The sequence below is a fragment of the Lepidochelys olivacea genome (genome assembly GCF_965140295.1).
Source record: "Lepidochelys olivacea isolate rLepOli2 genome assembly, chromosome: 4".
Lineage (NCBI taxonomy): Eukaryota > Metazoa > Chordata > Testudines > Cheloniidae > Lepidochelys > Lepidochelys olivacea.
Genome location: NC_140414.1, coordinates 396624 through 420217, shown reverse-complemented (window position 1 = coordinate 420217; position 23594 = coordinate 396624). Strand labels below are relative to the sequence as shown.

Genomic DNA, 23594 nt, shown 5'->3' with positions numbered 1-23594 from the left:
GGGACGAAGAGAGAGCTGCTTGTCTCTCTCAGCAGATCCATCACACACCTACTAGCCACCGACTGCTACAGGAGATGGAGCCCCTAGCAGGGCCCAGGGAAAGCTCCCTGGTAGGAAGCCCAACACCCTCCTCATTTTGAGGAGTTGGATATGAAGTGAGGAACAGCTTCCCTAAGCCTGACTGGTGGGTGCCCCTTTCATCTCTCACAGCAGCCGTTGATTAGTCTGGTCAGGCTCCAGCACGATGAGTCTGGTCAGTTTTCCTAGCCCCATGTAGGTGAGTTATTTTCTGTTTCACAGATCAGGGCATTTCCACCTCCGAACCTCATGGGTCTGTTCCTAGAATCTAGGCCACTTATTAAACAACTCCCAGCAGCTTTGCCAACCCCTGTCCTCCTCTCTTTCTCCACCCTGTGCATTTCCTGCCCCGCTCCAACCTCCAAACCAGACGGTGCAAACCTTCCCATCTCCGGGGTATTTGCTGTCCATCTCCTCCAGCAGGAACCCCCCCAACCCTCACCCCAAATCCCTACCTGAGCTGGCTCCACTACAGCCATGTCTCTTCCCTGTGCCATGGGAGGATGGGATGAGTTGGAGCGAAACATGGACGTCATTCTGCAGTCTGTCTGGGAGAGAAGGGCAGTTGTGGAAGTTTCAGAACAGGCTTTAGTTCATTTCACATCACTATTACCCCAGACTCCTTCCCTGCAGACAGACATGCTAGTGTCTGCCATGCTGGAAAAATGCTTGATCTCTTTATTACAGTGCAGACCTCACCCCTCCTGCCAGGCTAAGCCCAGAGAGACATTTTTACCCTCCCTTCTCCCTCCCTCCGCCCCATAACAAAGTCTCTGAACATAAGGCTAGAAAAAAGCAGAACCAAAGGAATCACTTTGGATGATTCCCTCTGACATTGCCCCTATGGGAGCCACACCCCAGCAGGAGGGATATGGAGTCAGGAACTGGGTTTTCCTCTGTCTGATCCTCATCTTGTCCACAGGAAAGTGACTCTACCCAGGGTGCAGTAATACATCTGTGTGGGCAGATTAAAGATCTGGAAATCTCTCTTGAAACTCTTCTCTCTCATGGCCCCTTTCAGTCTCTCTTTCTCCTATCTCTTTTTCCCTGTCCCCTCTCCCTGCCCATCTGGTAGGAAAGTCCCATTCCTGGGTTGTTTGCTCACCATGGCTAGATTTGCTCCTGCAATTGCTAATGGGAGGAGAAATGGGGGGGCTGTTTGTGTAGAGTCATTTTAATGCCAGACTCCAGCATTTTCCCTTGGTTTCTTTTAGTTACCTGGAGTCTCTGGCTCAGAATTTAGTATTAACAGGGCCCAGGGCTGCCCTATGGGGTTAGTACCAGCTGGAGAAAGTCATCACCTGGGCCGGGAAGAGAAGAAGCTTTAATTAAAAGGTCACTTCCCAGCACAGAACCCCCGCTGGGGGAGCAGCAGCTGCTAAGCCTGGTCTCCCAGATCACAATGGAGGCTGCAGTGTCTGACCCAGGAAACTGAACCCCAATATCCTGAGTAGAGAGGGACAGAGCATTTGAGCAGCCTTCCCTCCTTTAGCTCTCTGGGGAGAGCAGCTAATGAGAGCCCCTCCTCACAGGAAGAATCTCATTTTCCCCAGTGTCCATCTGGAGTCACTCCTTGTCTTTCCATGCAGTGACTCTGGATTAACAATGGTCTCAATGAAACCAGAATCAGAAAGAATGAGTCCAGAAGAATTGTGTGGCACTGCTAACCCCCTGCCCACTGCTATCACCCCTGAGATAAGGCCTGGGTGGCAGGAAATTTCCCAAGGGAACTGGAAGTTCCTGCTGTTTTTCAAGAGGGGAGAAAAGCAAACTCTGTGATTTCACCTCACTGTGTTTGATTAGTGGACAGAAAGTTATCACAGTGACTGGGCGTGGTTGGGGAATACCCCCTGGATACTGGCACAAGCTGATCAGGAAGAAGGAATGAGGTCAGGAGCAGCCCCCAGCCAGGGGCCCCCAGACACTCCCCAGTACCCGGAGCCCAGACCCCCCAGCCAGGGTCCCACCAGATATTCCCTGGGACCTAGCCCCCAGAGTCCCTAGCCAGGGACCTCAGATACCCCTCAGAGATCCACCGGCCAGAGAACCCCCACCAGACCATCACTGCCAGGCTGGGAATCCCAAAAGGTTCCCCCGCACCAAGAGCCCCCAGCAGCCAGGGACCCCCCACTGGAAACTCAGTCCCTCACTGTCTGCCTACGACACCCTGCCTGCCCTCCAGCAGGATCTGCCTTGCCATTTTGCCTGGGACCCCCTGATGGTTTACCATGGGACCCCTCAGTCTGCTTGCCTGGATCCCAATAGGATCCCCTGACCTAGTGCCGGGGATTCCCCCCCGCCCCACAAGCTCTGTGCACTGGGCATGGCAATGGTCCCAGGAGCCAGCGGGGGAAGCCCAGAGAGAGCCCTTGGCACAGTACCAGGTACCCTCTAACCCCCTTCCCTACCCCCAAAGAAACAGCCACCCCCATTGTTCTGCAGCCAACAGGCCCCTGGTGATACACACCTCCAGGACCCATTGCCTCAGGGCTGGGCACATCAGAACCACACCCCGAAACCCCAAACCTCCAGAACCCACCAACCTGACTAGGGTACCCCCTGCCCAGCCACCCAAAGGCCTCCCCCTACCACAATGCCCCTTCAGCTCCCGCTGCAAACTCCCCACACAGACACCCCCCCCCCCCGCCCAGCAACAGTGTTACCTCATAGTGTCTAATAAGTGGATAGAAAGTTACCACAACCCCCTGCTGGCCAGTCACACAGGCAGAGGGAGCCCTGGGGATGCTTCTTTAACAGGAGAATGGAAGGCCTGAAGGGCCAAGACAGGTAAGAAATTTCCATGCCCTGCCACCAGCAAATAATCATAGAATATCAGGGTTGGAAGGGACCTCAGGAGGTCATCTAGTCCAACCCCCTGCTCAAAGCAGGGCCAATCCCCAATTTTTGCCCCTGATCCCTAAATGGCCCCCTCAGGAATTGAACTCAGAACCCTGGGTTTAGCAGGCCAATGCTCAAATCACCGAGCTCTCTCTCCCCCCGGCCACCATGAATCCACCCCACAGTTGGCTACATCTTAGCACTGTCAGAAGCAACCCCCACAGAGACCATTTGTCATGGGGTTTGGGATACTTCTGGACCCACGCTGCACTCAGAGCGATCTCCTCATTTTGTGCCAGCTGGAGAAAAGAAAAAGGTCCAGCCAACTCTCCTGTTACCAGTGGGGAACCACTGATCCCCCAAACAGGGGGAGTCCTCTGGATTTGATGTGTATTAAATATGTGGCTGATCTCTTTCATCGGCAAACATTTTAACAGAGATACAGCGGGGAACAAATGATTCTCAAAGGAGAGGGGGAAGATGATCACTGGCAATTTAACCCCCTGCAACCTCCAGGATGAAGAACGACTCAGGGCCACAGGTTCCCTCCAAGGACGAAGTTGTTGCTGGGATTTAGAAACATGGGGAACAGCCCCAAACCCAAGAGGCTTTTTAACTGACATTTGATAATGACATAGTGAGAGGGAAAACCTGAGTTTTGAGATCAATGTTCAGAAATGAAAGAGAAAGGGAAGAAATCGGAAGGATTTTGGATCCATTTTTGCAAATTATAGAGAGGAAAGTGGAAATTCAGAGGGATTTTATATCAGTTGTTGATCTGAGGTAAAATCGGAGTGTATTTTACATCAATATTTGATATATGAATAGAGCGGAAATGGGCAACAGTTACAAACATTTCATATCCCTACGCAGGAATCTGAGAAAAGGTGTAAATATGAGATGTTCTTAGTATTTTATAATTAGAGAGACAGGGAAAAATCTCAGGACATATAATTAGAAATAGACAATTAGAGAAAAACTGGAGCAAACGTTGAGAGTATTTTATATCCATCCTTGAGATTTGCAGAGAACGCATATCACAAACGACACAATTGAGAACATGAGAGGAAAAACACCAAGATCGGAGGGGATTTTATATTGCTATTAAATAATTAAAGGGAAAAGGGGGACTGTTTGAAGGGATTTCATATGAGTGTCCAATACATAAACAGAAAGTGATGGTCCCTCCCCACCATTCACGGGGGCAGCAGGGAGCCCTCTGAGGAGCTGATTGAAGAGGGCAAAGGAGGGGGAGCTGGAGGGCCCCCTGGGTGAGGTGAGGGGCCAGTAGTGGGGGATGGGCAGGTGACTGGCCACTGGGGGGCAACTGTGTTGGCAGTTAGGGGGCAGCAACTGGGATTGGGAAACCGGGGTCTGGGGCAGTCCCCATGGGGGACACGTGCTCCTCCCTTCCCTGCCCATCCCCACTCCAGGGGCAGCCATGTTTTGGGGAATGACTCCAGGCAACAATTTCCCACCTAAACAAGGACAAATCACTGCAGATAAAATGGGTGGGAACCCCCCCCCCAAATGGGAGGAGATTTTAAACGGACATTTGAGAATTAGGGAGAGACCGGGGGGGGATGAGGAGAGACGAGAGAGCGGATCATTTGAGGGGAAAGGGGGGGAATCGCCCCGGAGTTTGCAGCCACGCGTGAGATGCTGAGAGAGAAAAGGGGACGAGCCGGAGGGAATTTGTATCGGGGCTGAGAGGCGAGTGGCACAAACAGGGACAGGATCCAATTAACTCCCCCGCCCCCCACTTCCCCCCCCCCGGGAATTCAACCCCCCCCCCGGCTACTCCGGCTTCTGCCCCCCCCGCCCGATCCCCCCCGGGGACCCCCCCGCCGGGCCCCAGTCTCTGCCCCCCCCCCCCCATCCCAGCGGGGCCGGGGGCAGATCCTGGCGGCGGCTCCGCCGGGGCTGAGGCAGCCCCGAGGCTTCTCCCCGGTTCCCGGGGGCAGAGAGTCGCTTCCCCCCCCCCCCGCCCCGGGGGTCTCTCACTCACCGGGGGGCTCCGGCTGCGGGCGGGGGCGGGCAGAGCCCGGGGGGCTGGTCCCGGCTGGAGAAACCCCCCCCCCGGCCGGGCACGGAGGGGTTAATGACGGGCCCCCCCAGCACAGACCCCGCGCGGGGGAGCAGCCGCTGCCCAGCCCGGGCTCCCGGGTCCCACGGAGGCAGCAGCAGCGTCTGGCCCGGGCCCGGTCCCGAGCCCCGCCCCCGGGCTCTGGGCTTTGTTCTCCCGGCCCCCCCCAAGGTGCTCCCCCCCCCGCTCTGGGCCCGGCTGCAAACCCCACTAGGGCTCGCACCGAGCATGCGCAATAACAGCTGCTGGAAACCCTCCCTTACCTGTGCCGGTAAGGCCCCCCGGGGCAGGCTGGGAGAGGTAGTTCCTGACCCTCCTGGGAGCGGAAGTGACGTTCGGAGGGGGGGGCCGAGGACGAGCCGGGCTGCGAAGGCGCGAGGGGGGCGCTACGGCTCGCGCGGGGCCGTCGGAGCCTCTCCGGGACGCGGAGGAGGGTTTTGTGTCTCCCGGCTCTGGGCATGCGCAGGGGGCGAGTGGGGCATGCGCAGAGGTGGGGCCGAAGGGTCTGTGCCGGGGAGACCTTCATTCACCCCCCCCCTCCCCCCGCCTGGCCCGGGGAGCTGCAGCCTCCAGGTACCGGAGCGAGACCCGGGGGCGGGGCCGCTGTGGCTCCCCCCCCCCCCCCGGGAACGTGCTGCCGGTGGCCGTTACCGCCAGTTTGCCCACCTCTTCCCGGCGACCGGGCCCAAGGCGCCGCGGGAGGCCTAACCCGGCGGGGAGCGGGGCGGCCGCCCGCCCGGGGCTTGGGCGGCAGCGTCGCACCCTTCCCGCGGGCCCCCGCCCGGGGCCGCCCTTGCCCCGTCCGCCCGCCCCGTCGGGGGCGCTGGGCGCTGGGCGCTGCCCTAGGTGACTCGCGGGGGTGGAAGCCCGCCAGCGCCGAGGAAGCCCTCCTGCTCTGGGCCCCAGTAGACCGAGGCCCCTTTGCTCCTTGGACCCGGCGCGACGCCGAGGGAGCCAGCGCGCGGGGGCAGGCGGCTCCGCGCTCGGCTCGCCAGCCAAGGCCAGCTTCGGCCTGGGAAGCAGATAGGTGAGGCGGAAATGTTTAGCAAAAGCCGGTAAGCGATGGGGCCAAATAAGGCCCGGATAACGCTGCTGAGGAAAACCCCAACTGGCTGCTTTAGCTGATTGGCTGCGGTATTTGTACGGGGCAACGGGGCATTGGTTGCGTAAGCGTGTGTAGTGAGGTAGGCAAAGGTATACTGGAACCTGCGTGCGGGGCGGCAGGGTTTGAGCCAGCCCAGTCTCCCTGCGCCCTATTTGGAGCACCAAATAAATCTCCCTGCTTCTCCGCCCCGTTGTGATCATGGGCGCAGCGCACACCGGGCAGCAAACCCAGCGGTTGCTTGCCTCGGGCACCCTGTGGCGGCAACGGTACTCCCTGTGCCGGGGTCCCCAACGCGGTGCCCGCCGAAATGCCGTCGCCGAGTGCGGCCACCTGAGAACCACCCGCCGATATGCCACCCCCAGGTGTCGCTGTTTCTCGGCGGTATTTCGGCAGCGAGGCTTCTTTCCGCTGCCACTTCTCGGCGCCATTTTGGCGGCGGGGTGTTTGGCGCTCGCCACAGTCTGTTGGGAATAGGAATGTGCTGTTCCCACAGAAAGGTTGGGGACCACTGCTCTATGCTATTATCTGAATCACGGATGAAGATTTTGAATAGAAACTTAGCCAGAACTGATCCCTGGAGAACCCCACTCGTTATGCCCTTTCAGCTTGACTCAGCCCTTTCAGCCTGTGAATCACTGAGAACTGCTGTTGGAACTGTTTTCAGACTAGTTTTGCACCCATCTTATTTTAGCTCCATCTACGTTGCATTTCCGTAGTTTGTTTATGAGAAGGTCATGGGACACAGTATCAAAAGCCTTACTAAAGGCAAGACAGACCATGCCAACCACTTCCCCCCATCCACAAGGCTTGTTCCACTGTTAAAGAAAGCTATCAGTTTGGTTTTACATGTGAGACTGCTTGAATTAGCTACATGAGATGTCCTTTTTTACAAAGTAGGACCTCTCGCTGCTGCATATGTTTCTGGATGGTACAAGGCCCTGGAATCTAATCAGAGAATATCAGGGTTGGAAGGGACCTCAGGAGGTCATCTAGTCTACAGTACAAAATTAGGTCGAATTTATAAAAGTCGATTTTTTAGAAAGCGATTTTTATACAGTCGATTGTGTCCCCCCCCCATAAGACGATTAAGTCGGTGGAGTGCGTCCACAGTACTGAGGCTAGTGTCAACTTCTGGAGCATTGTACTGTGGGTAGCTATCCCACAGTTCCCGCAGTCTCCGCCGCCCATTGGAATTCTGGGTTGAGATCCCAATGCCTGATGGGGCAAAAAACATTGTCGCGGGTGGTTCTCGGTACATGTCATCAGCCCTCCCACCCCCCGTGAAAGCAACGTCAGATAATCGTTTCACGCCTTTTTTCCTGGGTTACCCGTGCAGACGCCGTACCACGGCAAGCATGGAGCCCACTCAGCTCACCGTCACCGTACGTCTCCTGGGTGCTGGCAGACGTGGGACTGCATTGCTACACAGCAGCAGCTCATTGTCTTGTGGCAGCAGACGGTGCAGTATGACTGGTATCTGTCCTCATCGTCTCCTGGCTGCTCTTGGCCGGCCTCCGTGAGGTTGATTGGGGTGCTCCTGGCAGATCTTGGTGAGGTTTGTCAGGAGCGCCTGGACATAAATGGGAGTGACTCAGGTCATAGAATCATAGAATATCAGGGTTGGAAGGGACCCCAAAAGGTCATCTAGTCCAACCCCCTGCTTGAAGCAGGACCAATTCCCAGTTAAATCATCCCAGCCAGGGCTTTGTCAAGCCTGACCTTAAAAACCTCTAAGGAAGGAGATTCTACCACCTCCCTAGGTAACGCATTCCAGTGTTTCACCACCCTCTTAGTGAAAAAGTTTTTCCTAATATCCAATCTAAACCTCCCCCACTGCAACTTGAGACCATTACTCCTCGTTCTGTCATCTGCTACCATGGAGAACAGTCTAGAGCCATCCTCTTTGGAACCCCCTTTCAGGTAGTTGAAAGCAGCTATCAAATCCCCCCTCATTCTTCTCTTCTGCAGGCTAAACAATCCCAGCTCCCTCAGCCTCTCCTCATAACTCATGTGTTCCAGTCCCCTAATCATTTTTGTTGCCCTTCGCTGGACTCTCTCCAATTTATCCACATCCTTCTTGAAGTGTGGGGCCCAAAACTGGACACAGTACTCCAGATGAGGCCTCACCAATGTCGAATAGAGGGGAACGATCACGTCCCTCGATCTGCTCGCTATGCCCCTACTTATACATCCCAAAATGCCATTGGCCTTCTTGGCAACAAGGGCACACTGCTGACTCATATCCAGCTTCTCGTCCACTGTCACCCCTAGGTCCTTTTCCGCAGAACTGCTGCCTAGCCATTCGGTCCCTAGTCTGTAGCTGTGCATTGGGTTCTTCCGTCCTAAGTGCAGGACCCTGCACTTATCCTTATTGAACCTCATCAGATTCCTTTTGGCCCAATCTTCCAATTGGTCTAGGTCCTTCTGTATCCTATCCCTCCCCTCCAGCGTATCTACCACTCCTCCCAGTTTAGTATCATCCGCAAATTTGCTGAGAGTGCAATCCACACCATCCTCCAGATCATTTATGAAGATATTGAATAAAACCGGCCCCAGGACCGACCCTTGGGGCACTCCACTTGATACCGGCTGCCAACTAGACATGGAGCCATTGATCACTACCCGTTGAGCCCGACAATCTAGCCAGCTTTCTACCCACCTTATAGTGCATTCATCCAGCCCATACTTCCTTAACTTGCTGACAAGAATACTATGGGAGACCGTGTCAAAAGCTTTGCTAAAGTCAAGAAACAATACATCCACTGCTTTCCCTTCATCCACAGAACCAGTAATCTCATCATAAAAGGCGATTAGATTAGTCAGGCATGACCTTCCCTTGGTGAATCCATGCTGGCTGTTCCTGATCACTTTCCTCTCATGCAAGTGCTTCAGGATTGATTCTTTGAGGACCTGCTCCATGATTTTTCCAGGGACTGAGGTGAGGCTGACTGGCCTGTAGTTCCCAGGATCTTCCTTCTTCCCTTTTTTAAAGATTGACACTACATTAGCCTTTTTCCAGTCATCCGGGACTTCCCCGGTTCGCCACGAGTTTTCAAAGATAATGGCCAGTGGCTCTGCAATCACAGCCGCCAATTCCTTCAGCACTCTCGGATGCAACTCATCCGGCCCCATGGACTTGTGCACGTCCAGCTTTTCTAAATAGTCCCTAACCGCCTCTATCTCCACAGAGGGCTGGCCATCTCTTCCGCATTTTGTGATGCCCAGCGCAGCAGTCTGGGAGCTGACCTTGTTAGTGAAGACAGAGGCAAAAAAAGCATTGAGTACATTAGGTTTTTCCACATCCTCTGTCACTAGGTTGCCTCCCTCATTCAGTAAGGGGCCCACACATTCCTTGGCTTTCTTCTTGTTGCCAACATACCTGAAGAAACCCTTCTTGTTACTCTTGACATCTCTGGCTAGCTGCAGCTCCAGGTGCGATTTGGCCCTCCTGATAACATTCCTACAGGTCATTCTCTTCTTTAAGTTTTGTCTAATGGAGATTCAGTGCTGCCTGGACTATTTGCAGAGGGATAGCTCAGCGGTTTGACCATTGGCCTGCTAAACCCCGGGTTGTGAGTTTAATCCTTGAGGAGGCCATTCTGCCTCAGGCTGCTCTCCCAGCCAGCAGCACCGCAAGCACCCAGGAGACGATGACAGCTAGCACTAGTGCTGCACTGTCTGCTGGCTAGCACCCAGGAGATAATGATGGCTAGCCGTCGTACTGCACCATCTGCTGCCAGCCTACCCCCTGCTCCTCCCTCTGTGAAAGCAATGGCTGACAATCATTTCGCGCCTTTTTCCGTGCGGGTGCCATATTGCTGTCAGCATCGTCATCCACCCGCCGCTTCCACTGCCACTCTGCTCTCCTGCTCATGCCATATCATGGCAAGCATGGAGCCTGCTCAGATCACTGCGGCAGTTGTGACCGCTCTAAACACCACGCGCATTATCCAGCAGTATATGCAGAACCAGAACCAGAACCTGCAAGAGCAGGCGAGTAGGCGATGGCAGCACGATGAGAAGAGTGATGAGGACATGGACACAGACTTCTCATAGTACGGGACGCAAAAATTTGGCCATCCTGGTGGCAATGGGGCAGGCTCATGCCATGGAACACCGATTCTGGGCCTGGGAAACAAGCACAGACTGGTGGGACCGCATAGTGTTGCACATCTGGGACAATTCACAATGGCTGCGAAACTTTCGCACGCGTAAGGGCACTTTTATGGAACTTTGTGACTTGCTTTCCCCTGCCCTGAAGCACCAGAATACCAAGATGAGAGCAGCCCTCACAGTTCACAAGCGAGTGGTGTTAGCCCTGTGGAAGGTTCCTGATGAGGTTCAATAAGGATAAGTGCAGGGTCCTGCACTTAGGACGGAAGAACCCAATGCACAGCTACAGACTAGGGACCGAATGGCTAGGCAGCAGTTCTGCGGAAAAGGACCTAGGGGTGACAGTGGACGAGAAGCTGGATATGAGTCAGCAGTGTGCCCTTGTTGCCAAGAAGGCCAATGGCATTTTGGGATGTATAAGTAGGGGCATAGCGAGCAGATCGAGGGACGTGATCGTTCCCCTCTATTCGACATTGGTGAGGCCTCATCTGGAGTACTGTGTCCAGTTTTGGGCCCCACACTACAAGAAGGATGTGGATAAATTGGAGAGAGTCCAGCGAAGGGCAACAAAAATGATTAGGGGACTGGAACACATGAGTTATGAGGAGAGGCTGAGGGAGCTGGGATTGTTTAGCCTGCAGAAGAGAAGAATGAGGGGGGATCTGATAGCTGCTTTCAACTACCTGAAAGGGGGTTCCAAAGAGGATGGCTCTAGACTGTTCTCCATGGTAGCAGATGACAGAACGAGGAGTAATGGTCTCAAGTTGCAGTGGGGGAGGTTTAGATTGGATATTAGGAAAAACTTTTTCACTAAGAGGGTGGTGAAACACTGGAATGCGTTCCCTAGGGAGATGGTAGAATCTCCTTCCTTAGAGGTTTTTAAGGTCAGGCTTGACAAAGCCCTGGCTGGGATGATTTAACTGGGAATTGGTCCTGCTTCGAGCAGGGGGTTGGACTAGATGACCTTCTGGGGTCCCTTCCAACCCTGATATTCTATGATTCTATGATTCTAAGCTTGCAACGCCAGACAGCTACTGGTCAGTTGGGAATCAATTTGGAGTGGGCAAATCTACTGTGGGGGCTGCTGTAATCCAAATAGCCAACGGGATCACTGAGCTGCTGCTATCAAGGGTAGTGACTCTGGGAAATGTGCAGGTCATAGTGGATGGCTTTGCTGCGATGGGATTCCCTAACTGGTGGGGCAATAGATGGAACGCATATCCTTGTCTTGGGAGCGGACCACCTTGGCAGCCAGTACATAAACCAAAAGGGGTACTTTTCAATGGTGCTGCAAGCACTGGTGGATCACAAGGGACGTTTCACCAACATCAACGTGGGATGGCCGGGAAAGGTGCATGATGCTCACATCTTCAGGAACTCTGGTCTGTTTGAGTAGTTTGAAGGAACTTACTTCCCAGACCAGAAAATAACCGTTGGGGATGTTGAAATGCCTATAGTTATCCTTGGGGATCCAGCCTACCCCTTATTGCCATGGCTCATGAAGCCGTACACAGGCACCCTGGACAGTAGTCAGGAGCGGTTCAACTATCGGCTAAGCAAGTGCAGAATGGTGGAAGAATGTGCATTTGGATGTTTAAAAGCATCTAGGGCAGTTTACTGACTCAGACCTCAGCGAAACCAGTATTCCCATCATTATTACTGCTTGCTGTGCGCTCCACAATGTCTGTGAGAGTAAGGGGGAGACGTTTATGGCGGGGTGGGAGGTTGAGGCAAATCGCCTGGCCCCTGATTACACGCAGCCAGACACCAGGGCTGTTAGAAGAGCACAGCAGGGTGTGCTGCGCATCAGAGAAGCTTTGAAAACCAGTTTCATGACTGGCCAGGCTCCGGTATGACAGTTCTGTTTGTTTCTCCTTGGTGAAAACCTGCCCCCTTGCTTCACTCTACTTTCCTATACGCCAACCGCCCTCCCCTCCCCCTTTGATCACCGCTTGCAGAGCCAATAAAGTCATTGTTGTTTCAAATTCATGCATTCTTTATTAATTCGTCACACAACTGGGGGGATAACTGCCAAGGTAGCCTGGGGAGGGTGGGGGAAGAGGGAAGCACTGGGTGCGGTGGTGGAGGAGGGGAGGATGGAAGGACAAGGTCACACTGCACTTCAAACCTTGTTGAATGCCAGCTTTCGGTTGCTTGGGCAGTCCTCTGAGGTGGAGTGGTTGGGTGCCCAGAGGGCTCCCCCCACGTTCTTGGGCTTCTGGGTGAGGAGGCTATGGTACTTGGGGAGGAGGGCGGGCAGTTACACAGTGGCTGCAGCGGCGGTCTGTGCTCCTGTTGCCTTTCCTGCACCTCAACCATATGCCGGAACATCAGTTTGATCCTCCAGGAGCCTCAGCATTGCATCCTGCCTCCTCTCCTCTCGCTCGTCCCTCCTGTCCTCGCGTTCATTTTGTGCTTTCCTGGACTCTGACATTGTCTCCCTCCACGCATTGTGCTGGGCTCTTTCAGTGTGGGAGGACTGCATGAGTTCAGAGAGCATTTCAGCGTGAGTGCATTTTTTTCGGCTTCTAATCTTAGATAGTCTCTGGAACGGAGATGATACGTGGAGCAATGAAACATTTGCAGCTGCAGGAGGGAAAAAAGGGAGATTAGTCTTTAAAAAGAGACATTTTAGAGAACAACTGGTAGACTCTTTCATGGTGAACCAAGCTGTTAACATTACATAGCACGTGTGCTTTCTTTACAAGGTCGCATTTTGCCTCTTATATCGAGGACCTTCTATTGGTATGGTGTGAGAGATCACATGCGCAGGTGCCGGCGGGCAACAGAATTCGGCTTGCAGGCAGCCATGGTAAGCCACAGTCTTTTGGCTTCTTTAACCTTCCTAACATGTGGGAATGGTTTCAAACAGCAGCACCCTCATTTCACATACCAAGCACCCATTGGGTTGGCCCTTTAAAAGGAGGGGCTGCGGTTTTCGGGTTAACGTGCAGCACAAACCGAACTAACCACCCCCCCACCCCCAAACCCCACACACAGAACTCTCTGGGATGATCGCTTCACCACTCCCCGCACTGCGGGGATGGTTTCTGTTCAACCAGAGGCAAACAGCCCAGCAGGAACAGCCACCTCTGAATGTCCCCTTAATAAAATTCCCCTATTTCAACCAGGTGACCCTGAATACTCTCCTGAGGATAACACAGAGGGATAAAGAACGGATGTTGCTTGAATGCCAGCAAACACCGGGACCATACACTGCCATGCTTTGTTATGGAATGATTCCAGACTACGTGCTGCTGGCCTGCCGTGGTAAAGTGTCCTACCAGGGAGCACGGAATAAGGTTGCTCTGCCTAGAAACCTTTTGCAAAGGTTTTGGGAATACATCCAGGAGAGCTTCATTGAGATGTCCCTAGAGGATTTCCGCCCCATCCCCAGACACATTAACAGACTTTTCCAGTAGCTGTACTGGCCACAAATGCATCCCAAGTCTTTGAGGAAAATTAATCATTAAACACACTTGCTTTTAAACTGTGTATTATATTTACAAAGGTACACTCACCAGAGGTTCCTTCTCCGCCTTCTATGTTCAGGAGCCCACCTTCGGTGGGTTGGAAAGGTACTAGATCCAGGGTGAAAAACAGGTCCTGGCTGTTAGGGGAAACAGTTTATCTGCTTGCTTGCTGTGTGTCAACCTCCTCCTCCTCATCTTCCTCGTCCCCAAAATCTGCATCCCTGTTGCGTGAGAATCCATTAATGGAGTCCACACACAGGGCTGGGGTAGTTGTAGGGGCACCCCCTGGGATGGCATGCAGCTCATCATAGAAGCGGCATATCTGGGGCTCTGATCCGGAGTGGCCGTTTGCCTCTCTGGTTCTTTGGTGGGCTTGCCTGAGCTCCGTAAGTTTCATGTGGCACTGCTGCGGGTCCCTGTTATAGCCTCTGTCCTACATGCCCTTGGAGATTTTTTTCAAATATCTTGGCATTTCGTCTTTTCGAATGGAGTTCTGATAGCACGGATTCGTCTCCCCATACAGCGATCAGCTCCAGTACCTCCTGTTCGGTCCATGCTGGAGCTCTTTTATGATTATGGGAGTGCATGGTCACCTGTGCTGATCAGCTCGCCACGCTGGCCAAACAGGAAATGAAATTCAAAAGTTCGTGGGGCTTTTCCTGTCTACCTGGCCAGTGCATCTGAGTTGAGAGTGCTGTCCAGAGCGGTTACAATGGAGCACTCTGGGATAGCTCCCAGAGGCTAACACCGTTGAATTGCATCCACACTACCCTAAATTGGACCCAGCAAGGTCAATTTCAGCGCTAATCCACTCATCGGGGTGGAGTACAGAACTGATTTTAAGAGCCCTTAAAGTCAGAAAAAATAGCTTCGGAGTGTGGACGGGTGTAAGGCTAAATCAATCTAATGCTCCTAAATCCGTCCTAAACTCATAGTGTAGACCAGGGCTCAGTAGTTTAGATCAGACAAAGAGGAGTTGCATTGACTAGGCATTGGGATGCCTGTGCCTTTAAGAACCCAGCCCTGGGAGGCAGATGCTGAGAGGTGCTGTCTGTGAGAGGGGAAATTAAAAAAGCCCCTTTCTCCCCCACCATTTTTGAAACCCTGGGGTCTCAGTCCCACTGGGGTAACTGTTACCCACTGTACCCCTGCCCTGTGCCAGGTTTTGCCCTCTGTCAGCGCCTCATCCCAAGCTTCTCTCCTGCTCCTCCCCAGCAGCCCTGATTTTGCCTTTAGCTCCTCTCCTAATCCTGCCTCCAGCTGCTTGACCCCCCTGACCAGTCAATTTCCGCCCCCTGCTCTGACCCTGGGCACCCCCCTGCTCTGATTTGCCCCCTTTACCTCTTTTAAAACCCCTGTAATTAGCAGTGAGCCGAATTTTACGGCTAATAAGGGCAGGGTGAAGGGCAGTGGCTTCAGCAGATGTTATTGAGCATGTTCCGTTTGTGTGACCATACAAAAAAGCTACTTTACTCAAATAAAAAAGCCTCTCCCCTCCCCCCCCAACAAACTATTTTGCAAAGCACCGGTGTCTCAGTCCCACTGGGGTAACTGCTACCCCCTGTGCCCCTGCCTGTGCTGGGTTTTGCCCTCTGTCACCCTCTGCCAGCACCTCACTCCTGGTCTGAACTCTGCCTCCTCCCCGCTTCATTCCTGGTTTTACCCTTTAGCCCCTCTCCTAATGCTGCCTCCAGAAGCTTGACCCCCCCCGACCAGTCAATTTCCACCCCCTGCTCCGATTCGCTCCCTTTGCCACTTTTTAACCCCTGTCAAAAGCAGTCCGCAGAATCCTACGGCTAATAAGGGCAGGGTGAAGGGAAGTGCTTTGAGCAGGGGGTTGGACTAGATGACCTTCTGGGGTCCCTTCCAACCCTGATTTGAGCAGGGGGTTGGACTAGATGACCTTCTGGGGTCCCTTCCAACCCTGATATTCTATGATTCTATGAAGTGGCTTCAGCAGATGTATTGAGCATGCTCAGGACACCGCTATGGAGAGCACTTTACTACACTACACCGGCACCCCCGCGCCAGCACCAAAGCATGGAGCGGCTCATAAGCATTACGGAGCGCCAAGCAGACTCAAAGCAGGTGCTCGTAGCAAGGCAGGCAGAGCACTACTCCCCCTCCCCCCCCGCAACCCGTGTCCCAAAACTATTTCCCTTGCACCCCCATATCACCGCCAACCCATTTTCTCCAACATCTGGTTTCTTATCACCACCAGCCACCTCCAACACCTTTACCTTCACCGCCCAGCCCTGCAAACTACGACCCTTAGCCACTGCACTCAAGCTCCATCACCAGGCATTTTAGCCAGCCTGAAGTGCAGCACTCATGGCATGACACTCCAGACAGGAAGGCTGACTATGATAACAGGACATATGCAAATCTGTGATTGTTCTATTCCCCACCCTGCCCCCTTCCTTCCTCCCACACAGCACAGATGTGTATTTCTCCAGGAGTTGTGTTTTTTTCCCAATAAATGAATGTTTTTGGTTTTGGAAACATTCTTTATTGCATTAAGTAAATGATAGCACAGCCCAGGAAAGCTACAGGCGCTGCAAGTCAGTGCATCATACATAGCAAACACAGATGCCTGCTAGCACTGGAACCAGCGTTCTTCACTCCCGTGCAGGGCACCACACATTACCGGTGGCTTTCAGCATCGAATTGTTCCCTCAAGGCATCCCTAATCCTTATGGCCCCGCACTGGGCCCGTCTAATAGCCCTGGTCTCTGGCTGTTCAATTTCAGCCTCCAGGCGGTCCATGCCTGAGTGAAGTTCTCACCCTTCCCTTCACAAATGTTATGGAGAGTACAGCACATGGCTATAACTGTAGGGATGTTGTCATCAGCCAGGTCCAGTTTCCCATACAGACAGCACCTAGTGGGCCTTTAAATGGCCAGAAGCACACTCTACAGTCATTCTGCACTAGCTCAGCCTGTTGTTGAACCACTCCTTCCTGCTGTCAAGGCTCTCTGTGTATGGTTTCATGAGCCATGGCATTAAGGGCTACCTTCCCGGAGGCCAGCAGGTCCGGTTAACCTGTTCTTCCCTGCTACCTTCTCGGAGGCCAGCAGGTCCCCTGCTACCTTCCCGGAGTCCAGCAGGTCTGGTTAACCTAATAGAAATGCCTAGCTCACTAGAGCTGGCGGTGTGCACACCAATATTTACAATAACTGAGGTTCTTTACCAATATTCCCCCTTTCGCAATTCTCCACCAAAATGTTATACCAATAAAATAAAAACCAGCAGGATCTTATTAAAGGGGGAAAGGCAAAATACCACGTTTATTGTGAATACAGAAAGAATCATAGTAAGCAGTTAGTTATAGCTATAACATTCCATTCAATCTCATATTTATTCACACATTCATTCACACACACACACACACACAGGTTCTGCAAGGTTGTTATCATAGTTATCAGCCTTAGAGTTGCTCATGCCAAGCCACTGGCCAGGTGGTCTGGACATGAGGAGGGAGCAGGGCCTTGTCAGATGCTCATCTGATGCTCCTGGAAGTTGGTTTGCAGAATCAGACCGCAAAGTTCTCACTTTCTAGAGTCCATTTTTATAGGAATTTCTTCCTATGCCAGTCTATGGGAATTGTTTCATCATGCTTTTGCTGAATCAGTCAGCAGATGTCACATTCCTGACAGCTCCGTGCTGCTAGATGTTATCTTGTTCTTTGGTTTTCCCATTCTTGAGGCTGTTGGGTGGATTCCAGTCTGCCCTCCGGGGGTCCTCTGGTTATTTCTACTTGACGCCTTCTTCAGCCAATGGACACTGGATTCTTAGGCTGGCACCTCCCTGATCATTCAGTTATTATCCACACCAAGCATCCATCTACATACATCCTCTATCTCTGTTTTAATCACAATTGTTAACAAAGCGAGATGAATACAACAAAAGGGTGGGGAGTCTCTTGGGTGCTGTTTCTGTTGTTACAGAGTATTGCTTTGAGTCTCTCTCTGTGTGAATTGCTTTGAGAACAGACTCTGTCTTAGGATGTACTAACACAGTTAGCAGCTTGCAAGTTTCACACATAGAGGGAGAGAAACAGTACCAAAAACCAAGAGACCTCTTAATTAGTAATACCCTGGAATTTAAACTCTGGGGAATCAAACTCATTTGTGATTTTAATACAGAACTTCTTTAATATGATCCAACACCCCCCCCCCCACAAGCCTCAGCACCAGAATGGGAAGAGGTGCTCTGTGAAATAGATGCCCATAATGCAGTGCTCCGAATGCCGCTGCAAGTGCCACAAATGTGGTCACGCCACTGCGCATGCAGCTGGCAGTGTGAACACACTGCAGCACTTTCCCTCCTGCTGTCTGCAAGGGCTGGTTTAACTCCCGGTGCTCTACATCTGCAAGTGTAGACAAGGCCTTAGATACCATGCCACAAGAGGGAGCAGGACGAACCATGGTGTGGGAGATGAGAGGATGCCTCCCGCACTGCCCCTAGACTTCCTTCTTTTCCCATAACCCCATGAGAGGCAGTAATCAGCATCAGGTTACCCAGGGGAAACTGAGGCACAGGGGAAACCATCCCCCAAAGGGCTCCAAGTCCCCTACCTCCCTGCTCTAACCACTAGACCCCACTGCAGTCCCAGAGCCAGGATAGAACCCAGGAGTGAGTTGGGGCATGGGCTGGCACAATGCCCAATTGTGGCCCCTAGGTACCTCCTGATCCTCTCATGTCCTTGCAGTAGGCACAGGGCAGCCCCATCTCCTCCCCCATCTGAGTGGGAGCAGGGAGTGTGGAAATGTACCCAGGGATGATCAGGCCTTGAAAGCCCTCTGGGGGACCATGTGTCCCCTTAGCCACCCCTGCATGTGGGAACCATGCTCCAGATTTAGAGCAATTAGGGGAGGTGAGAGACAATGCCAAGTTAGGCCCCCCTCCCGATAGATTGGCAGTGACAAAAACCAGGAGTCCTGGATCCCAGATTGCTCACCCCGCCCCCTCCCCTGCTCTAACCACTGGACCAGCAGTTACTGTTTAGTGGTGTGAAGGTGTTTGCCCCCAGCTCTGAGAGAGGAGTGAGGTCTAGTGGTTAGAGCAGGGGGGGCTGAGAGCCAGAACTCCTGGATTCTATCTCCAGCTGTCACTCAGGGAAGCCACCTAGATTGGCATTGTCTTTCTCATCTCCACTAATCCCTTTCATAAAGCCAGTGGTGTTTCCTATGGGTGGGGGTGGGGGTGGTGAAAGACTGCCCCAGGGAACCTGGGGCCTTTCCAGCTCTGCCTGCCCTCTTTGCAAACTTCCATGCCCTCGGCAGGGGGTTGGGGGGAAGATAATGGAACCACTTGTCACGGAGTCCCTGGGTGATGCTCTGGAACTGCTCCCTACAAAGCCAGTCAGGACTCTGGGGAAGTCTCCTCTCTGTGAGCAGACTGTCTTCAGGGCAAGAAGATCATACAGCTTCCCCCTTCCTGGCTCTGACCTCGGAGCATTCAGCATCCTCTGACCCTCCGTGTGCTTCCCACAGCGAGTCCGCCCAGGCGGGGTCCTGGGGAAAGACAGGGTCCTGCCCCCCAACTCCGCAGTCAGATGTGACTCTTACCCAACCAGTAAAACAGAGGTTTATTAGATGACGGGGGGAGGGATAGCTCAGTGGTTTGAGCATTGGCCTGCTAAACCCAGCATTGTAAGCTCAATCCTTGAGAGGGCCATTTAGGGATCTGGGGCAAAAATTGGGGATTGGTCCTGCTTTGAGCAGGGGGCTAGACTAAATGACCTCCTGAGGTCCCTTCCAACCCTGATATTCTATGAACACGGTCTAGAACAGAGCTTGTAGGTACAGAGAACAGGACCCCTCAGCCGGGTCCATTTTGGGGGGCAGTGAGCCAGACAACCCCATCTGCACTTCACGTCTCCAGCCAGCCCCCACTGACTCCTCCTCCAGCCCCTCCTCCTCTGGGCTTTGTCCCTTTCCAGGCCAGGAGGTCACCGGATTCCTTTGTTCTCCAACCCTTTCGCTCTCACCTTTCAGGGGGGAAGGGCCCAGGGCATCAGTTGACAGGAAACAGAGTGTCGGCCATTTATGTACACTGGCCCTTTGCTCTGCAATAATTACACTCCCTTATCCCACCACGTAGAGACTTGCGAAATGCATAGGGGAAACTGAGGCACCCCTACAGTATTCAGAGGAAACATTAAGAACAGTCCCACTTCATCACACCATTTTGTGCCCACTGCCAGGAGACAGGAGGAATGGGAAGTGGCACGGTTGGGCATCAGGCCAATCCCCATTCCTGTCTAAGTCCTGGTTTTTGGCCTGGCTCTGGGAGGGGAGTGGGGTCTAATCGGTTAAGTCAGGGGACTGGTTCCCAAAAATAAGACACTGTGGGGGGAGAATCTGGGTGATACAGTTGGGGGAGGTAGATGGGCAGCTGGGGGGGTAGAACTGGGAAGGCCTGTGGATGCGTGGGCAAAGGAGGCAATTGCCCAGGGGCCTGGGCGATTTAAAAGGGCTCCTAGGCATGCAGGTGGTGACCCCTCCAGGCCCCACACTTTGGGGGCCAGTGCAGTTGGTCTGGGACGTGACAGAATTGCTGCCACTGGGCCTGCAAGGGGGAGCTGAGGGGTACAGGTGGAGCTGCTGGGGGTACAGTTTGGTGCTCTGGGGGCAATCTGCAGTGGGGGTACTCAATGCAGATGTGAGCAGTATTGCTCCCTGTCATGATGGCAGGGCTCCTGGTAGAAGCCCCAGACACAATCCCACCACCTCCCTGCCAAGTCCTCTCCACAGGACTGGGGGGTTGGGGTCTGGCAGCTGGGGCTTGCAGGGGAAGGAAGCCATCAGCTGTGGATGCTGGGCAGGGACCAATTGGGAATCAGACCCATAGGGTCTCTGCTGAGCTGCAGCTGGTTTGCTGTGCAAAAATCTGTCCTTTGCAGGTCACCTGAGACCCCTGCCTGGACAGAGGAAGCAGGCTCATCAAAGAGGTGAAGTCTGGGGGAAACCCAGCCATATCGTTACCCCAATGGGAGCCTGGGTTCAATCCCTGGCTCCAAGAGGCAACTGACATCTAGTGCCTAGAGCAGAGCTCACATTTAACTTAGTCCCACTGCCCCCTTCTCCTCCCTCCCCCCAACCCAGGCTGCCGCACCAGCTCTAGTCCTTGGGGCGCCTCTGGCCCTACCCGTCTGCCTCGCCGCAGATGGCAAAATCCTTCTGACTCTCTTGTCTGAGCCTGGGCATTCAATTCCATTGAAACCTTGTCTCCTGCCCTGGCAATGGTCAAACAGAGGGGACATGGCTACCTTCATCCCTGACAGTGAGATATTCGCTCTCCTCTTTCTTCATGCTGCTGTTGTTGTTCCATGAATCATCAAGGATGGAATAAAAATCTGAGTTTACTCCAGGGTGGGGAAGGAAAGGAGCCACCAACTCCCCCAAAAATCTCAGTGCCCCAGAGAAAACCTGCCACTGGAATCACTGATGTGTTGCCAACATGTTGGGAAAAGGGACTGTCTGAATTGTCAAGGCAGGGAATGAACAATTAACCACAAACACACTAACCATGCTCCAGCCAGAAGGGAAATGGGCAGGAATTCTCGCTGTTCAGCCATGGACACACTTACAGAACTAAAGCAGTCACTGGGGTGTCTTACCATTCAATGTGCCAAATGGAGCCAGTCTGGACTTCTGCTCTAAGCTGTTGGGAGAGAGCTGTCCCCTCTGTGTAGTTAATCCACCTCCCCAAGAGGTGGTAGCTATGTCAGTGGGAGAAGCCACGGCTGTGGGTATTCACGCTGTGGTGTTTACCTGCATATATAAAGTTTAGTCAAACCCCATTTTCAAAACCACCCATAGTCTGGTAATGGAACAGGTCTCTGAAGCAGGGTCCGTCCTTCAAGGTCCTTAAGATCACTGACTGCAAGATAGTATTATCATGGGGGTATAGTGCAGTGACAGAATGTTAAACTGTGGTCCAAGTGGTCCTTGGTTCAAATCCAAGTACCCCCTTAGAAGCCTTTTTCTTAAATAAAAACATTTTCTTATTCATTTCCAGTACAGTATGTTCATGAGTTCCATTGGATGAGGATATTTCGAATGAATTTAAACACACAACATTATCCTGTGTAAATGCATAAAAACCTAGCTAACCTGTCCATCAGCTGAAATCAGTTCCAATCCTCTAAGTGTCTAGTTTATGTTTTCATCAATAAGCAAAGGTATAATATGAATGCACATTTGCAGATCCCTGTTCTCCATGGGCTATGCTGTGCAGAAGAACAAAAACCACATCCAGTTGGAGTTCAGGAGACTGATGAGCAAAGGCACCTTGGTGAGGGAAAGGTCACCAACATCTTGGCTCCTTCACATTCAGGCAACATCTGGGCCCCCAGGACAAGGCATGAGAAGAAGCCAGTGGCTCTGAGCAGGAAAATAGCCACCAAGATGCTGGCTAGAGCTGCCAGGGTCCCTGGAAATGCCACCATCCCGTGACCAGGAATAGTTGTTAGGTGGTGTCTGTAGCAGGGACTGAAAAGGCAGAGAAAAGCCCTCAAATTGATGTAATGACTTGCTTCCCATAGGGGATCAATCTGTCTAAGGCTATGTCTACACTTCAAACATAGGAAGCATTCTTCCAACAACCTAGCACTGTCTAGACTGGGGCTCAGGTCAGTTTAACTACTTCTCTCAGGGGAGTGGATTTTTCACACCCCTGAGAGATGTGGCCATGTCAATATAGCTTTTGCATGTAGACCAGCCATTAGATGGCTTTTTGACCGGAAAGGCAACAGACTTCAGCCTTTTCCTTGATATTGATGGTTGATGATTGCAGTTTTCCTATCTGCTGGACACATCCTTTGACAGATGTTATGCCTTTCCTTTGCAAATTTGAGAAGTGGAGAAGTCAGTGATCCTTACAGTCTAATGGGTTAAAAGGTTTTACAAGTAATTTCCTCAAATAGTTTTCCTTTTAATAAAATCATTTGCCACCACTGAAATTTGCCTACTTCCAGCCTCTTTGGAACTGCTTTTAACATAGTCGAAAGCGTCTATCAAATCCCCCCTCACTCTTTTCTTCTGCAGAGTAAATAAGCCCAGATCCCTCAGCCTCTGCTGGTAAGTCATGTGCCCCAGCCCCCTAATCATTTTTGTTGCCCTACGCTGGACTCTCTCCAATTTGTCCACCTCCTTTCTGCTGGCAGTACTCTTACTAATGCAGCCCAATATGCCGTTAGCCTTCTTGGCAACAAGGGCACACTGTAGATCCAGTTTCTCATCCACTGCAATCCCCAGGTCCTTTTCTGCAGAACTTCCGCTTAGCCAGTCAGTATCCAGCCTGTAGCGATGCATGAGATTCTTCCATCCTAAGTGCAGGACTCTGCCCTTGTCCTTGTTGAAGCTCATCAGATTTCTTTTGGCCCAATCCTCTAATTTGTCTAGGGCCCTCTGTATCCTATCCCTACCCTCCAGTGTATCTACCACTCCCGCCAGCTCAGTGTCATCCACGAACTTGCTGAGGGTGCAATCCACACCATCCTCCAGATCATTTATGAAGATGTTGAACAAAACTGTCCCCAGGACAGCCCCTGGGGCACTTCGCTTGATACCAGCTGCCAACTAGACATGGAGCCATTGTTCACTACCCGTTGAGCCCGACAATCTAGCCAGCTTTCTATCCACAATCTAGTCCGTTCATCCAGCCTGTACTTCTTTAACTTGCTGTCAAGAATACTGTGAGATATGTGTCAAAAGCTTTGCTAAAGTCAAGGAACAACACGTCTGCTGCTTTCCCCTCATCCACAGAGCCAGTTATCTCATCATAGAAGCAAATTAGGTTGGTCAGGCATGACCTGCCCTTGATGAATCCATGTTGACTGTTCCTGATCACTTTCCTCTCCTTTAGGTGCTTCAAAATGTTTTCCTTGAGGACC

At 52.6% G+C, this 23594-nt stretch overlaps 1 protein-coding gene and 1 long non-coding RNA gene across 5 annotated transcripts in view; one reads left to right on the top strand and one right to left on the bottom strand.

Moving 5' to 3' along the window:
* Positions 1-5488, bottom strand: part of LOC311520001 (uncharacterized protein) — a 30015-nt gene extending 24527 nt beyond the window's left edge. For all 3 annotated transcript variants that reach the window (XR_014711443.1, XM_084627150.1, XM_084627151.1), the window contains exons 1-2: positions 5266-5488; positions 534-622 (exon numbers count right to left, since the gene is read on the bottom strand). Coding sequence is in view for 2 of the 3 variants with exons in the window: in XM_084627150.1 (XP_084483276.1) it covers positions 534-622; positions 5266-5462 (286 nt within the window). In the remaining variant the exon portion in view is untranslated. The remainder of the gene's footprint in view (positions 1-533; positions 623-5265) is intronic.
* LOC311520003 lies at positions 5461-13710 on the top strand. 2 transcript variants are annotated; one of them, XR_014711444.1, is made up of 3 exons: positions 5461-5575; positions 12929-13032; positions 13352-13710. It is a non-coding gene; the product is annotated as an uncharacterized lncRNA (long non-coding RNA). The 2 variants fall into 2 exon arrangements; XR_014711445.1 differs by lacking the exon at positions 5461-5575 and adding an exon at positions 5605-6029.
* Positions 13711-23594: the final 9884 nt, after the last annotated feature.